This window comes from Amia ocellicauda, chromosome 12 (genome assembly GCF_036373705.1).
Source record: "Amia ocellicauda isolate fAmiCal2 chromosome 12, fAmiCal2.hap1, whole genome shotgun sequence".
NCBI classification, from domain to species: domain Eukaryota; kingdom Metazoa; phylum Chordata; class Actinopteri; order Amiiformes; family Amiidae; genus Amia; species Amia ocellicauda.
In genome coordinates this window covers 25583426-25599568 of record NC_089861.1, presented here as the reverse complement: position 1 = coordinate 25599568, position 16143 = coordinate 25583426, and the positions used below count along the sequence as shown (strand labels likewise).

The 16143-nt window shown below is 47.7% G+C and overlaps 3 protein-coding genes across 6 annotated transcripts; 2 read left to right on the top strand and 1 right to left on the bottom strand.

Moving 5' to 3' along the window:
* The first annotated feature begins 2481 nt into the window (after nucleotides 1–2481).
* Nucleotides 2482–5697, top strand: LOC136764722 (bcl2-associated agonist of cell death-like). Of its 2 annotated transcripts, none has more exons than XM_066719008.1 (4): nucleotides 2482–2638; nucleotides 3771–3926; nucleotides 4111–4292; nucleotides 4859–5697. In XM_066719008.1, the coding sequence occupies exons 2-4, from the start codon at nucleotides 3779–3781 to the stop codon at nucleotides 5003–5005; spliced, it is 477 nt and encodes a 158-aa protein (XP_066575105.1). In that variant the 5' UTR covers nucleotides 2482–2638; nucleotides 3771–3778; the 3' UTR covers nucleotides 5006–5697. The 2 variants fall into 2 exon arrangements, with proteins under 2 accessions (XP_066575105.1, XP_066575104.1); XM_066719007.1 differs by lacking the exon at nucleotides 2482–2638 and adding an exon at nucleotides 2895–3013.
* Nucleotides 5492–9477, bottom strand: LOC136764720 (glyoxal reductase). 3 transcript variants are annotated; one of them, XM_066719003.1, is made up of 4 exons: nucleotides 9346–9477; nucleotides 7475–7705; nucleotides 7003–7391; nucleotides 5492–6854 (listed from the first exon to the last, which is right to left on the bottom strand). In XM_066719003.1, exons 2-4 carry the CDS (start codon nucleotides 7698–7700, stop codon nucleotides 6588–6590), a joined length of 882 nt encoding a protein of 293 aa, XP_066575100.1. In that variant the 5' UTR covers nucleotides 7701–7705; nucleotides 9346–9477; the 3' UTR covers nucleotides 5492–6587. The 3 variants fall into 3 exon arrangements, with proteins under 3 accessions (XP_066575100.1, XP_066575099.1, XP_066575101.1); XM_066719002.1 differs by lacking the exon at nucleotides 9346–9477 and adding an exon at nucleotides 8642–8731; XM_066719004.1 differs by lacking the exon at nucleotides 9346–9477 and adding an exon at nucleotides 8026–8614.
* majin (membrane anchored junction protein) lies at nucleotides 9193–14765 on the top strand. Its single transcript, XM_066719005.1, has 11 exons — nucleotides 9193–9237; nucleotides 9947–10062; nucleotides 10548–10608; nucleotides 10797–10872; nucleotides 11012–11128; nucleotides 11254–11288; nucleotides 11770–11900; nucleotides 12741–12801; nucleotides 13953–14010; nucleotides 14169–14292; nucleotides 14501–14765. The coding sequence occupies exons 2-11, from the start codon at nucleotides 9962–9964 to the stop codon at nucleotides 14544–14546; spliced, it is 810 nt and encodes a 269-aa protein (XP_066575102.1). The 5' UTR covers nucleotides 9193–9237; nucleotides 9947–9961; the 3' UTR covers nucleotides 14547–14765.
* Nucleotides 14766–16143: the final 1378 nt, after the last annotated feature.

The window sequence follows — 16143 nt, the reverse complement described above, 5'->3', positions numbered from 1 at the left end:
AGTGAAATGTGCTTCTATATTATCTGTCAGGTTGCTCCCTCTCCTCCTCCCAGTGTGGTGTGATCTGTGCTGTTGGGCTGTGCCTGTGACCCCCCTGGTGGCGTGAGAGTGATAATGGGATCCCCCACCCTGATCCTCTCCTCTGTGTCCTGCAGGGCCCCCCCTTATAGAGCTCAAGATCAAGATAGCCGAGGAGTGGAGAAAATCACAGAGATGTTGGGGGCCAGGGCCTCCACAACAGAGGAGGAGTTGGCTAAACAGACAAAGGAGACAAGGTCTCTCGTAGGCAGAAATTTCAAGGCAGACGGGAGTTTCCAAATGTGCCTTGAAATGTCTGCCTGTGAGAGACCTTGCACAACTACCTTGTGTCTTGTTACTGTGCTCAGTCTTGCCATGGTGTATGACTTTTGCCATGGTGTTATGACTTCAGAAATTTCCAAACGTGATTGGGTGCATTGATGGAATCCATATTCCCATCAAAGCTCTCCCTGGACCCAATGAGGCTGATTTTGTGAATAGGAAATCCTTTCACAGTATTAATGTGCAGAGTCCTTTGTATGTTAACCCTGTCAAAATTACACCTTGATTTCAAAATGTCATTTCACTCACAGCTTTTTCCTCCTGTGGTTAGATCATTTATGATGCACAGCAGCTGCTCACAAATGTGAAAGCCAAGTGGCCTGGGTCTGTGCATGATTTGTGCATTTTCTGACAGCCCACATTGTACCAGAGATTTCAGCAAGGTATATCTTGATAGCGACACATTGCTAATTTGAAACCAAGCAGTAGGTTTTCAATCCTACTTCTTGGACTGATATATGCAAAGTATTCTGCAACAGAATCAACCATATAGGCAGAGAACAGTAACATGTATACAAATTGTGCAACCTATGGTAATTGTGTTCTGTGACAATATAGGGCACTTTATTGCATATCTGCTTGGGGATAGGGGGTACTCCTGCCTACCCTTTCTAATGACCCCATATCCTGACCCTGCTCCTGGAACCCAGATGCTCTTCAACACAGCCCATGCCAAGACAAGAGCCAGGGTGGATATGACACTGGGCATGATGAAGTCCCATTTTCACGGTCTGTGTGGTCCTCCATAACATTGCAGTAATAAGGAGAGAGTGGCCCCACCTGTTGCTCCATTGGCCCTTGATGATGACCCCAAACAAGGTTTTAAGTGTATACCTGCCATCCACATCTTACACAGCTCCACATTTAACTCTGTTTCATATACTGCAAAAATTACAGGACTTTCAATGGGCCCAGGCTCCAGCAGATTAATGGTACTGTCAGTCACTACAGGAAGATGATGATGAATAAGAAGACGAGGATGAGCAATTGCTAATAAATGTGATCAGCTTACCCTTTACATAGGTGCTTGTGTCATGGGGCGTAGATGGCTCAGATGAGCTACCCCCAACAAGCCATCCATTATTGGCCTGCCTCTATTATGATCCAGAGCCAACTCCTCTGCAGTGGTAAAGGCTGGTGGTGGGGGCCCTCCTCCTGTCCTCCTCTGCCCCACTTTTTTCCTGTTGAGTAAAAGCACATACAAGTATATTGAGCTTGACCATGTCAATGCTTATACATCTGAATTGGTGTTGCTTAGGCAGCTGTGAAGGCAAATAAAGTGTTTATGACCTTACCATTTTGAATAATGTTCTTATTCTTTACTCTTATTTGCGGTCTAAAAGGAACTAAAAGAAAGGCACAAATATCAATCCATTTCAATATGCTATAGAAAATAGAAAACATAATTGTTGTAGGTAACAAGATCAATTACATTCACAAAACATTCATGAACTTGTTTTAAAACGTTCTCCAAAAGTCACACATTTTCGCATTGCTTATTGCACTAATTATCTTGAAAGACACGTATCTGACTGAAGAGCGTCCGCATTCACTCGATCAGCAAGTCGGAGTTCAGGCTGTGGTTTAGGATTTCATAAGCCACCTTTCTGGAATACCCCCCTGGTCCACATGGGTAGAGAAATGTGAATGAAATGTTTCTAATGTTTAACTCGTGTATGTGTATTTCCTATTGTTTCCATAATACATCCACACACAGAACATCTTAATTACAGAGGAAGTAACAATAGTAATACAACATAAATAAATAAATAAATAAAAATCAGTTATGAAACAGAAAAGTGATGCAATTTCGGACTACAGCAAAACCGAATTAGACATTGCTGAGTTGACAGTGGTGAGTGTCTGTTGAGGGGGGGTATATGGTATAGACTGAATATTTGAAACAGCAGAGCGCTGTGCGTTTGTTTAATAACAGGAGGGCGATTTCCCTTTTAGCGTGCGCTTATATACACACTTTACGGCGCGGCCGGGTAAACAAAACACGGCGAGTCCTGCCCGCAACAGTGACGTCATCGGAAAGGGCGTGAGTCGGCGGCCAGTAGGAGCGGGAGGCCGGGCGTGATTGGCTGACGGGCGCGGAAGACGGGGCCCGCTGATTGGACGAGAGGGAGGGGAAACTCTTGTGTTCAAGGAGCAGCAGACAACGGAACCTGCCGACCTACCCCCAAAAAAGAAACATTAAAAAATAGTAGAAAAATAAACAAATACATAATATTGCAGAGGAAGCCGTAAGCTCCGAGTGAGAGAGACCGTTCGGGTAAGAGAAAACGACCAAACAAACAACCTACATGAAGTTACAACACCAGGATTATTTAAGATCGCGGCTCGGTAAAAACAAACCTAATTAAAAACAATCAGCATGCTTATTACTGACAGACAGCTGCACACTGCACATACTGGACGGTAGCTGGCCAGCGGTATCCCGGCGAGCTGACACCCACACCGCGGAAATTAAAACACCCGCCGCGGTTACAGATCAGATTTAACTGGGGAAGGAGAGAGAGGGGGGGGGTACGAGTACGAGGAAGAAGGGATCGCGGCAGAGCCACCGAGGACGAGAAGGAGTGAGGCAGAAAAAGCAGGAGGAGAAAGATGGGTTTGATCTCCACAGGAAGTCCGCCTCTGCTGTCCAGTAAAGTGTATTTTACTATCAGTTATCTGTGTTGTCGTTGTTATTGTCATTACTGGTGATTGCTTTTCGTAGTGTATGGATATTACTAGTACAAGTGGTGGTTGTAGTTCGATCGTGTTAATAGTGACAGCAGACGTACAGTACTGGTAGTAGTGATACTGATAATAGCATTTGCAGCAATACAGTTGGGAGGATATATATAGATTATATGATTGAAAGTGTGGAGGGTTTCAGGCAGAGCCGTGGTGTCGTGTCGTGTCGTCTGATTTGCCTTTGCGTCCTCGCCTGACCCCTGTTGGTCGCTCAGGCGGTCCACGCAGTCCACACGGCACCGAAGACGGTGTTTTATGGGCTTGTTTGTCTCTGTTATTATTATTATTATTATTATTATTGTTGTTGTTGTTGTTGTTTGTATCACTAGGTTATATTCGTCCCATCTCATTCGTGCAACTTCGTGAAGCATTTCATTTTTATTTTGCGGTCTTCTCTCTTTTCTCACAGTCTAGTGTCAGTCAGTCAGTCGTGTATGCAGTGCTTGTGAAATGGCGTAATTTAAACCGAAGAGGCAGCTGGTTCTGGTGAAGAGGAGTGAAAACGTATTTGTATTTGGCGCCACTTTTGCTAGCGATAAACCTAAAACCTTTTAACCAGTAACAGAGTTGCCTACGGTGGGTTGGTTTGAGAGATACTTGTGTGTATTACCGTTTTGTGCAGTGGGTTCCTTCTCTCTGAATGTCTGTCCATCTGTTTCCTTCAGATGTTGTCATGACGCACATGTTCAGTATTTCCGATGACTCCGACAAGTCCGATGACGTCACCGAGTATAACCAATCCGAGGGTGTGACGGCGCAGACCAAGGGGGCGGGACTTCCGCTGGACCACAGCCGCTCTGTTCCCGTGATCAAAACGCCTGGTGAGTTATACAGGTGACCCCTGAATCCGCATTTATTTTACTCTGCAGATTGATTGGTGATGCCTTCCCATACTGTGTCTCACTGTTCTCTCTCTCTCTGTCTCTGTATGTATGTATGTGTATATACATATACATACACATACACTCTGCCCTCCCCTCTTCTTGCTCCCTCTCTTTCACTCAGGTGAGGGCCGGGTGAGGCTGCTGTCAGAGTCTCAGGCCTCGGAGGCAGGGCAGCCAGATCCTGACACCACCCCTTTCCGCGCACGCTCCCTCTCTGCCCCTCCAGCGCTGTGGGCGGCCCGGCGCTATGGCAGGGAGCTGCGCCGCATGAGTGACGAGTTCGACATTTGTCTGGACAGAGGGGTGAGAGAGAGGAGGGGGGAGTGACAGGGGTGAGAGAGAGGAGGGGGGAGGGACAGGGGTAAGAGCAGGGTGATGAGGAATGGTGAGGGGGGGGTTGGAGGGGAGAGGTGAGGGGGGGTTGGAGGGGAGGGGAGAGGAGAGGGCGGGAATGGTGAGGGGGGTTGGAGGGGAGAGGTGAGGGGGGGTTGGAGGGGAGGGGAGAGGAGAGGGCGGGAATGGTGAGGGGGAGTGGGGGAATGGTGGGGGGAGAGTGGGGGAGTGGAGGGAATGGCAGGGGGGAGTGGAGGGGGAGAGAGGGATTGGAGGAATGGCAGGGGGGAGTGGAGGGGGAGAGAGGGATTGGAGGAATGGCAGGGGGGGAGAGAGGGATTGGAGGAATGGCAGGGGGGGAGAGAGGGATTGGAGGAATGGCAGGGGAAATGGAGGTGGAGAGAGGGAGTGGAGGAGTGGAAGGGGGGAGAGGGGAAGGGGATGTAGAGGTTAATCTAAGCTACCAGCCCGGGGAGAGGGATGAAAGAAGTCCCTCTAGATTTTACCTGTCAGTAAAACCTCTCTCTCATTCTCAGGAGATAAAGAGGGCAAGCAGTGCAGGGACGGCCCGGCAGATGAGAACGTCGCCCAGCTGGTGGACTTTCCTGTGGAGCCACCGGGAAGGGGCACTGCCTGAGCACAAGCTGGCTGACCCCTTCACCTCCAGTGACCCTGTGCAATGAACCTTGGCCTTCTGACCCCTGACCTCCAACTGCAGATCCGCCACGTGCAGAGACCGAGAGAAGAACAGACTCGCATACACACACATGCCAATACAGACACACACACACGTTAAACTTCGTCAGCGCATGTGGACAGAGCTGCAAGTGCCTTTTGTACTGAGGAGAGGAGAGGGGAAGACAGGAGGAAAGGAGAAGAGAAGGAAGACAGGAGGAGAAGCAAGGGAATGAGAAGGACTGTGAATTTTTTTGTATTCCTTTTTTTATTTTTACTACTACTCCTGGACTACTTTTGTGTTTTATCATGTACATTTTTTAATTTTTTTTTTTTAATGTACAAAATCCCGGGGATCGGGCAAATCCAAGATGGGACCTTTGAGTGGAAAAATCACTGGATCATTACCACTAGACTGACCTTATATTATACTGCATCAAAGCACACTATGCAAAATAACACGTAATCATAATAAAATAATAAACACATACAGATAAGGATAGATACAATTTTATTTTTGGTAAGAATAATTGTAGCAATTGGGTGCAATATCTACTTTTGTATGGATTCCCAAAGTGTGTTCAAGAAATTGTTTGAAAAATAATGAAATTTTAAATATACAAGTCACTACATCTCTCTCAACAATGTGCTTGAGACAATCCTCCTTCAAATATATATATATACACACACATTTTTTCTATGAAGTATAGGTTGTGTGTTATGTTACTGTGGTATGAAATTAATAACTGATTTATTTGGTGCCAGGCTGTCCAGTCTTTGATGTTTCGAGTCCAGTCAAACACATTGCAAGTCTCTTTGTCCCTGTCAGACCTGGGAACTGGGAATTTGTCAAGGTCAGACCTGCAACTGCACTCTTCAGCTGTAAAATATGAATACCATATTGTTTGTGTCTTCTATATATTTCTGAAACATTACTTGAATTCGGTGGTTGAAGACTTGAAAATCTTTTTACCAAACTTTTGTAAAGATATAATGAAAACGATATGATCTGTGTATGCACGATTGATACGGATGGTAATAAAAGGACCATTTTATTAAACTGCAGAACAGGGCTGTGCGGGTTGTTTAAGTGCTGTGCGACGCACTCCCCACGCTGGCCCACAGGGCGGCACCATGGATTTGGCTCCCGTTTACTTCTCTCCATTTCCATTTTAAATATAAGCCTATTGACTGGTGTGTCCTCTCACCCGATGAGAGCTGGACACCTCAGAAAAAGCTTTTTTTTTTTAAATGCAACGGTCAGATTACCAACTTCATTTTCCACCTGAGCACAGCAGTGACATCATCAATAAGCAACAGATAGTCCGTTTCATTTAACCAATGCTATAACAATGGGACAAGTCAATCTGGGAAGTTTTGTGTGCTAAGAATTGTTGTATCCTACTGTACTCCAGTCTGAGTAAGACATATATATTCTTTTCATAAAAATCCAATAAAATAACTTCATATTTACATATAACCATAAAAAAAATGCATACATACATACAACATACAAAACAGTTCACCCAGCAAAAGCACTGACCCATCTGCTTCCCTTGTAACCGCAGTGTAGGGTGGGTGTGACTGACGTTACGTCACAGTGTTGGGGTCCCAGCAGTAGTGCGTGCCGTCGGCCAGCTGCCCCAGCCACTCCATGGCCTCGGGGGACAGCAGGAAGTCGAAGATCTGCGCGTTTTCTGTGATGCGGGTGGGCTGGGAGGACTTCGGGATGACGCCCACTTCCTGTTCCAGGGCCCAGCGCAGCAGCACGTGGGCGGGGCTCCTCTGACAGGACCGTGCCACTTCCTGTACGAGGGGGTGCCCCAGCAGCTCGCCTGTACCAAGAGAGGAGTATGCCTGGGGGAAAGAGGGGGTAATCAGATTTGGACCAGTGGGACTCTGAGGTGCTGTAGTCAGTGTTTTTATCTCAACTGAAAATGTGTGTTGTATACACTCCATACCACCCAGTGCAGATCTGTATGGACCTTAGAAGGCACATTGGTACCTGCAGATGTATGCCACTCTCCCTGCACAGCTGCAGCAGCTCAGTCTGGGGCAGTCGGGGGTGCAACTCCACCTGCAGCACAGCAGGGGGCACCGTGCACTCCTGCAGCAGCTGTCTCAGGTGGGCAGACGTGTAATTAGACACACCGATGGCCCTGACCTGCCCCTTCCGGTGCTCTGCCTCCAGCGCCACCCAGGTCTGCCTCCGGTTCTCAGGGTTACGCAGGTCAGCGGCCTCCCAGCCCTGCGTGCCGGGCCAGTGCACCAGGAAGAGGTCCAGGTAGCCGCAGTCCAGTGCCGCCAGGCTCCGGCCCAGCGCCTCCCCCGCCCCCAGGCCCTGGTCCCGCGGCCCAAGCTTGCTGGTGATGAACACTTGACTCCTGTCCAGGCCTGCATGACACAGTGGGGCCTTGAGCAACACACACACAATTTCACATCATCACACACACCCTAGTACCCCTTCCCTGTCTCACCATGTTTGGGCAGTAGCTCCCGCAGCGCCCGGCCCAGCTCCTCCTCGTTGCGGTACACGGCGGCTGTGTCGAAGGCCCGGTACCCTGCCCCCAGCGCCGCGTCCACACAGCGGTGTACCTCCTCGTACCCGCGCAGCCGGAAGGTGCCCAGCCCCAGCAGCGGCATCCACTCGCCATTGTTCAGACGCACCGCCCGGCCAGGCCGCCCCTCTGCTCCCTCTGCCATCGCACCTGCACAGAGTGGGGGACACCACAGTCCTAAAGCACAGCCTTGCATTACACAGGTGCTCCTGCCTCCCCCCCGGTTAGATCTCACTCCAGCTCAGCTCCCCATGACCTCATCAAACCCTCACCCCAGAGTCATAATCTGACCAATCAGAGCATTTCCATTATTTCTAACAGAGATCACCTAATATAGGCAGCTCAGCACTCTGTGCCCTTCCTGATTAAACTCAGATCCCCTTCTGTGTTTTTGCCTCGATCACTTTACTGCCAATTCTCCGATGCCTGCTCCCACCCAGGAGCACATACCAGGGGCAGGACTTTCTTACCTCTTGCACTGAGGGAGACACACTTAGCTCATCTGTACTGGGCTGTGTGCTAATTGTACTGATTGTATTTACTGCACTGTGTGATGCTTTGATTGCTTGTGAGAACTGAGTTGCCCTGGGTAAGTGCATCTGCAAGGAAATGAATAATTCAGGACAGTACAGTGTATTGCAGAATATAGTGCATAGTGCAGAATACAATATAGTAATCCCACCCCTTCGTTTGCACTGGTTAGCCCATCTGTACTGGGATGTGTGCTGATTGTACCGGCTGTATTTACTGCCCTGTGTGATGCTTTCATAGCGTTCCTTGTGAGAGCTGCGAGTTGGCATACTTGGAAATAAATAATATGAATAATAAGATGTAAGAGTCAAAATTCCGCTTAAGTGATTTCTGTGCTAAATAAACCCAAATAAATACAGATCGCTGTGTGTTCAGTTTTAGTTTAAAAAAGTAACTGCAAATAAATCAAGTTGCAGTATGTTGATTGGGGAAAAACAACAAAGCACATTAAATAAATCGTGACGAGTAATTAGGATTAACAACAGTTATATGCTGTGAGTTGTACTGGCTACTGTAAAGTGACCCCTTAAAATATCACATATATATAAATCGTACCTTGCTGCAGCTTCTCACTCGCCACACTGCGCGGCTCAGTTGGTGCAGCTACTGCGCAGGCGCGTCCCAACACGGGTCACCTGACCGCGGTCACGAGACGCGGGGCAGGAGAAGGCCGCCGTCACCATGGAGACTCAGGAGACAGCGGCCGCTGATTGGCCGAGCCGCTAGCCAATCAGACCCGGGCCGGGAGGAGGCGGGGCGCCACAATGGCTGCCTTCACTCACTGCGAGGCTCTTTTAACCGTTTGAGAGCCGATGCAGCATTGAAGCCGCGCAGGTCATGACCCGGATATCTCCAGTTCAGTATAAAGTACTAGTTTTTGCCATTTTATAACATGAGTTTGTTTTTGTTTTTTTACCATCGTACACATGATATGCTATATACTTATATGTTTAACTTTGTGATATACAGACACACACATATAAACGCATATATACAGCCTATATCCGTGTCTGTATGTCACAAAGTGAAACATGCACTCGTTTAAATGCAAAGCACGACGGTGTGACGTCAGCGGGGGAAGTGACGTTTCACTACGTCACCCTCACGCGCACGGTGACCGTTGTGCTCGGGAGCGGCGCGGCCTCGGGAAGGTACTGCAGCGACGCCACACGCACGAATAATAAAAACAGTGTCGGGAATGTATATATTCAACCTACTATGAATCGTGGTACGATTATTTTGTAGAATAAGGTACATACCATAGAGAAACAATTACTGTCATCTTCAATTGCGACGGACATATCAGACGCCATTTGCGCCGCTGTCTGAAATGTGCAGGCCTCAGTGACAGTGTGATTGAATCCGTCGTGTTCCTGGGTTTTAAGTTGTTGTTGAGGTTGTTCTTTCAGTAATAAAGTGGTTCAATCTTGTATCCCCATATGCGCGATCTACCGGCGCCCTCTAGTGTTGAACTGTAACACTTTTTAGTTTAATGTGATTTTCTGCTCAGGTAGAGTTTTGTTTGGACAAAAACACAAGATCATGAATGTATCTCTCAATACTACTACGACTATTAATAATAATAATAATATTATTATTATTGTAAAAGCATCTGTCATTAATATCCAAGGTGCCTGTGATACGGATGACCCATACGTTTGCAACATAAATAAACTTAATTTCAATTCAAATTCAAACCTTGAATTAACCAGGTAAGGGCATTGAGAACAAGTTATCATTTTAAATGCTCACCTGGCCATGAGGCAGCATAAATATAGTGGCTTCGGCCTCAACAGAAATACAGAACGATTTTGAATTTCCTTTCTTTATTTTCTGACCCATTCATTCCTGTGGCCACAGCCCCCTCTCGGCACAATGCCCCTTCAGAGCTTCAGCTTTCCCCTGCCGGAGACGAGATTATTCCACGCTGACGGGCGCGTGTACAAGTTCAAGATCCAAAAGGCCATCCACTGCAGGCAAGCTTGTGACAGACCCCCTGTCCCCATCCCTGTCCCCTTCCTCCCCTTCACTCGCTTCTCCATGTGGATATGAAACTGTGTTAAACAAAAATAAATAATAAAAACACTCTAATCAGTTAATTCCAGCCTTATGAAAGGAGAAATAACTGCTGTCTCCCTCCGCTGAGGAGAAATCCTCTCTCTGTCGGCCCTCCTGGCCTCAGCCTCTCAACACTGGATTCCTGCAGCCGGGTTTGAGCTCCTGGTTGAGAGAGAGAAAATATTTTTTTACAGAAGCAAGATCATCTCAAAAGAGTTATTCTGAAATCAGGCAACATTGATCTATAGTTCAAGGTTGTTGCTTCCATGAGATGAAAACATTGTATATTTGCCCAAAACAGGTTGTATACATTTGCTAAGATTGGATTTCTACAATCCCTTAATATTGAAAGTGGGGTTTGGTTGCTCTTGTCTGTGTCTTGTTGGTTTCGCACTGATCGCAGCGGGGAAGAAGGCCGGACGCAGGAGCACGTTGCACAGGAGTGCGTTGCACAGGAGCTGGAAGTGAGTCCCACGGAGGACTGCACCACAGTCTCAGACTGCGAGAAAAATACACACCCTCGGAATGGGCGAGGATGTCAGACTGCAGTTTGTCTGTGTATCTGTGTTTGTGTCTCTGTGTGCGTCTCTGTGTGAGTATGACTGTTTCTGTCTGTGTGTGTGTGTATCTCTCTCTCTGTGTTCATTTCCAGGATGCCATTCGAGTTGTCCTTGCCAATCTGGACAGTCTGCAGCCTTTTGCCACTGAGCACTTCAACATCTTTCCCTGTATCCTTCCCACAGAGACATAAAGACGCCAGTAGAGGCGAGAGCAAAATACAAATGTAATTGAAGGAAGAATAAACACACAGATGCCAAGAATGCCAATACGCCACCTGACCGGTTTCCTTAGCGACGGTGCTGCTAGACAAGAGCGTGTGGGAGCGCGTGTCGGAGCTGCGGTTCCAGCAGGGCGGCGCCGTGCTGCAGGCCTACCCCTTTGTGTGCACTCTGTACGTGGCACCGCACACCCCCACCTCCCCTGGTAAGTAGAAGCGCCTCAGGGTGTGTGAGCCAGGGGACACAACTAGGTCCTGGGGTCGCACTATTACAGTGGGCAGGGGGCAGATAGGTACATGTTCACACCTCCATCCTGTTTTGCTTTTGCAGCGCACAAGCCCGTGGACTGTGAACTGCTCACCCCTGTGAGTACGGCTGCTGTCCACTCTCCCCATCTGGCCCGCAGGTGTTTGTGCCACCAGCCGGCATTCCCCACCATCTGTGACACGGAGAGAGTGAGAGAGAGAGAGAGAGAGAGAGAGAGCGAGAGTGAGAGAGAGAGAGAGAGAGAGAGGAACAGCACAGCACAGCACAGGGAAGACAGCTGAGTGGGGCAGGAAACAGCTTGGATATTTTATGCAATTTTTAAATTTATTTTATCCACAATCGACTTAGTTTCACTTGGTCTGTGACTGCGCATCCCTGCCAGTCTGGTGGAATTATCGCCGCAGGCCGAACAGAGGGAGGCACACTTAGACACACAGAGACACACACTCACACACACTCAGTGTTTGGTTTTGTTGAATGATTGATTAGTTGATTAATTGATTGATTGATATCTGCTTGTGTGCTGGTGCAGTCTCCCGCACCCTGTGTTGTCACTATGACCTCTGCTGTGTCTTGAAGGTCAGAGCAGCCTGGCACAGCCTGAAGGACACAGCACAGCCTCCCAAGCGCAGTAAGGTGGAGCAGCCAGTTGGGGGCTCTGTAGAGCAGCCTGGCACTGGAGGCTTGGAGCTGTACACTCCAGATACACTGTGCGTATAATCGTGATTTTTTAATATGTATCAAATATGTATTTGTACTGTTTGTAAGAGTGTGTTATAGAAAATATGTGTATTTGTGTGTGTGTGTGTTATAGGGAATGTGTTTGTGTGTTTGTATTTCTGTGTTTGTGAGTGTGTATGTGTGAGTGTGTGTATAGGTATAGGAAATGTGTGTGTGTTTGTGTTTGTATGTCTGTGTGTGTATTGTAATAGGGAATGGGTGTGTGTGTGTGAGTGTGTATTTGGGTGTATGTGACCCCCTCCCCCCATTTGTCACTTTGCTCCAGTGGCTTAAAATTTCTGGCTACGCCTGTGTGTGTATGTATGTGTGTGTGTGTGTCTGTAATCTCCGAAGTGCGGCCAGATTCTGTGAGGAGCTGGGCCCCCTCTCATTCTCATTAAACACTCATTAACTGAAGGTATTGAAGATGTACCTGCCTTGCCAGCCTCCCCTGGCCTCCTGTCAGCCATCGCAGCAGAACTAATGGTTTATATAAACAGAAGACAAAGGAGATGGGGGGCGAAAGCAGAAGGAACCGCGTCAGCATCGCCTCAGAGGATCAAAATCCATAATGGGTCAGCCGGGCGTCTGTGTGCGCTGAGCCAGCGCTGAACTATCCCGGGGCTACGCATGGCGTTCTGGGCCTACCTGACATGCTGTCTCTGTGCTGTTTTTGTTTCTTTTTAATTTCGTACTTATGTAAAGCACGGTTGACTCACAATGGATTCACAGTATGTGGGGGATTTAAAATAACTGATTATGAATATGATCATTCTGCTCCTTGTCATTGTTCACTCTTTTATTTGCCTTTGCTCTCTCGCGAACCACAGGATTGACAGTGACACCCGGTTCAGCGGTAACGGCCTGGAAGTGCCGGAGGGACCAGAGGAGGTGAGTCTCGCCACAATGCCGGGGATTGTTCGGAGGCAGGCCGTCCTGTTAGCGCCAGAGCCGCAGACGCCCCGGCGCGCTTTCTGTAGCGGGGGGGCAGGGGGGATTAGAGCAATGATGCGAGAGGTGAAGGGCGAGACAACGACGACGCTTCAAGACCGCATGGATCTCACTTGACAGGGAGGGAGGGAGAGGGAGAGGCAGCACTGATTTGTGTCGAATCTGGACAAACACAAGGAAGCGCATTCGTAGGGCAATAGATATCTGTGACCCGAGGACCAGTGCCCTGTCTGCCAGCTCACAGAGCAGGGTGTCGGCTGCCCCTCCCTGAGAGACGTCTGCTCAGACCGGAGGTCAGGCGTGAGACTGGTGGGTGTCTTCCTCCCAAACCTCAGTTTATAAACTCGATTTACAGTTAGCCACCTTGGTCACATGACGGCCGAGCTGCCAGGAGGTCACCCCACACTGCGGGAACCATGTTATCCAGTGTTGGGTCCCTGGCACCATCGCCGTAATGCGATTGGCCATGCTGGCTGGGAGGTGGTGACTCATCATGAATGATGTGTGTGAGACAGACACACACACACACTCACACACACACATGGATAGACAGACACACAAAGACAGAGACAAACACACACACACAAACATAACAAACACACAGACAGACACACACAGGCAGACAGACAAACACAGACATGATGCCCTGGTTATTAAATTAAGATGGCTTTATTTTCATTATATATACAGATATATTTTTAATATGAGGAAAATATTAACTTCAGATAATTTCCACCAGACGCCACAGACTCCTATTACAGGGGAGTGGTGAGTGTAGAAAGAGAGGAGAGTCTGTTTTGTTATAGTTAGGAGAAGAAGAAAAATATATATGTGAAAAGAATATGGAAAAAACTGCCTCCTGCAGTAAGAAAAGGATGGTGTTTCATCAACCTTGTCCAGCCATAAAAAAAAGGATTGAAACCTGAAGAAAACACTCAAAGAAAAAAAAAAAATAAATATATATATATATATATATATATATATATATATATACATATGTTGGTAGCATTCCATATTATGGGAAATTTGGTCAGTGGTCGGGTCAGGTCAGGTCTGCCATCCAGCTGTCCTTCTCATCCCTGTCTCTGCAGCCCCCTGGCCTGTCCTTGCCCCTGCACAGGAGCCCCGACCACCCAGCGGAGAGGAGCGGTGAGTACCAGTGTCCCCCTGTAGCTGTGTCCCGCTGGCGACCCCTGTGTGAGACAGTGTGCACAGCTTCTCAACCTCTCATTATTGGACACCCTTGGTAAAATGGGACCCTCTTAACAGGAAATGGAAGAATCACACACCCGTCTCTCCTTTCACAGATGTCTCTCCCGTTCGGAGCGCAGGGGTGCTGGGCGGCGCAGGGGACACGGGAACGCAGGGCAAGGCTGGCGAGACTCCGGGCAAGGCAGGAGGCCACGGGGGCATGCTTGGTAACTTAGCCAGGTAGCCAACAAACAACAAGGCATATCCACTCCCCCATGATACAATCAGTACAGAATACAATAAGCATACATGTCTCCCACAGCTCAGCCAATCCACAGTCTCACACGGCCCAGCCAGACCAACCTGTTGTACCTGGGACTGCATTTGTTTTTCTTCTTTAAAGAGACACCATTTTCTTCTTTTCTTCCCTCTTCCCGCCCCCCTTCAGGAAGCTGTTTCCCTTCTCCCTCTTCTTCGGCCACAGGGATAGCTAGAGACGGGCCCGCCTGTGACTGGCGCCCCTGCCCCTGTCATTACTACTGGCTCTGAGGATCCACCCCTGCGCTGAGACCGACAGAGACATATAGAGTGAGACAGACAGACATACAGATACAGACAGGCAGAGACAGTTCACTGTTTGACTCTGAACTGCTGTTCAGTCCCCCTGTTGAAAGTGTTGGCGTCCATTAATAAAGTTCAGAAGTGTCTTGGTCTCCAGCTTCCTCTCCTTCCCTGCAACTAAAAGACACATGGCCCCCCGCCTCCTTTCACCGTGCCAAGGAGGAAGACTTTCAGATTTTAACGATGTAAGAAGAACGATCTTGGCAAGTTTTTGTGTTTTTAAGGCAAATAATCTGTCCTGTGAAGGTAGCACAGCACAGCTAATCAGCAGTAGTGTAGTGGGTCCGACTGGGGCCTAATCTGGCCCGTTGAGTGGGTCTGACTGGGGATGCAGGACAGTTTATGTTTTCTTTATGTTCACAAACTCTTATTGAGAGAGGACTCTGATCCCTTTGGCAGAGATGTCTTGTTTTAAACACACCGGTTCAGTACAGTGCACAGTCTCTGTCTGTCAGTGTGTGGGACGCAGGCGGGGTGGGGGGTGTAATCCGGAGACAGAGTGTGCAGACAGGCTGATGAAGTCATTCTTGAAAACAAAGATTAATAACAATGTGCACACACACAGATAGACAAACATGTACAGACAGACAGACACAAAATGAAAAACAGACAGATATACACAGATGAACAGACAGACACAAAGAAAGAGAAAGATTGACACACAAAGATAGACACAAAGACACAGACAGACCAACACACACACACAAAGAGGCAGAAAGAGACACACAAAGATATACAGACACACACATAAAGAGACAGACAGACCCATAGAGAGACGCACACAAACAAAAAAACAGACCCACAAAGAGACAGGCACACAAAGAGATCCAGCCAGCATACCCAGGGAAGCAGAAAAGGGGTGATGCCAGACCTCCCTGATTAGCCTACAGTTTTTCTCATTTGCTAAGTCAATGTGAATGAAAATGTGGTCCACATGATCAACACCATAACCTAAAAGAGCAGAACAACATATATTTCTGCACCACAGCAGATCAGTTAAGGTTGCTTTCACACAAAATGCCAAGAACATTTGTGCAAAACAAACACAACACTATACACCATTCAATTAGGTAAGTCTTGTCAAAAAAAATTAGAACATTTGCTCACAGGCAATAACACATACTCCCACAAGTGTGAATATCTACTGCACATGTGCAAATCCTCATTATTATTATTAATATTATTTATTTCTGAGCAGACGCCCAGCAGCACAAAGGGGAAGACACCAAACACGTTTCCATTGACATATATATTTGGACAGTGACACAATTGTCATAATTTTGGCTCTGTACACCACCACAATGGATTTAACTGCAGCCGTCTTTAGTTCCTGCTTGTTCTTGGGTCGTTTTGCCTTCAGTTTTGCCTTAGAAATCAAAACAAACCAATCAGATCGATAGCAAAAACATTAGATGTGGCCAAATCAACTATTTAGTACATTATTAAAAAGAAAGAACGCACCGGTGAGCT

Coding starts and splice junctions, on each gene's coding strand:
- majin (XM_066719005.1), top strand. CDS start 9,962: ATGCCCCTTCAGAGCTTCAGCTTTCCCCTGCCGGAGACGAGATTATTC. Junction 11,129..11,253: donor GCACACCCCCACCTCCCCTG/GTAAGTAGAAGC, acceptor TTGCTTTTGCAG/CGCACAAGCCCGTGGACTGT. Junction 14,011..14,168: donor CCACCCAGCGGAGAGGAGCG/GTGAGTACCAGT, acceptor CTCCTTTCACAG/ATGTCTCTCCCGTTCGGAGC.
- LOC136764720 (XM_066719003.1), bottom strand. CDS start 7,700: ATGGCAGAGGGAGCAGAGGGGCGGCCTGGCCGGGCGGTGCGTCTGAAC. Junction 7,392..7,474: donor GGAGCTACTGCCCAAACATG/GTGAGACAGGGA, acceptor TGTGTCATGCAG/GCCTGGACAGGAGTCAAGTG. Junction 6,855..7,002: donor AGAGTGGCATACATCTGCAG/GTACCAATGTGC, acceptor TCTTTCCCCCAG/GCATACTCCTCTCTTGGTAC.
- LOC136764722 (XM_066719007.1), top strand. CDS start 2,974: ATGGGTTTGATCTCCACAGGAAGTCCGCCTCTGCTGTCCA. Junction 3,014..3,770: donor AAGTCCGCCTCTGCTGTCCA/GTAAAGTGTATT, acceptor TGTTTCCTTCAG/ATGTTGTCATGACGCACATG. Junction 3,927..4,110: donor TCCCGTGATCAAAACGCCTG/GTGAGTTATACA, acceptor TCTTTCACTCAG/GTGAGGGCCGGGTGAGGCTG.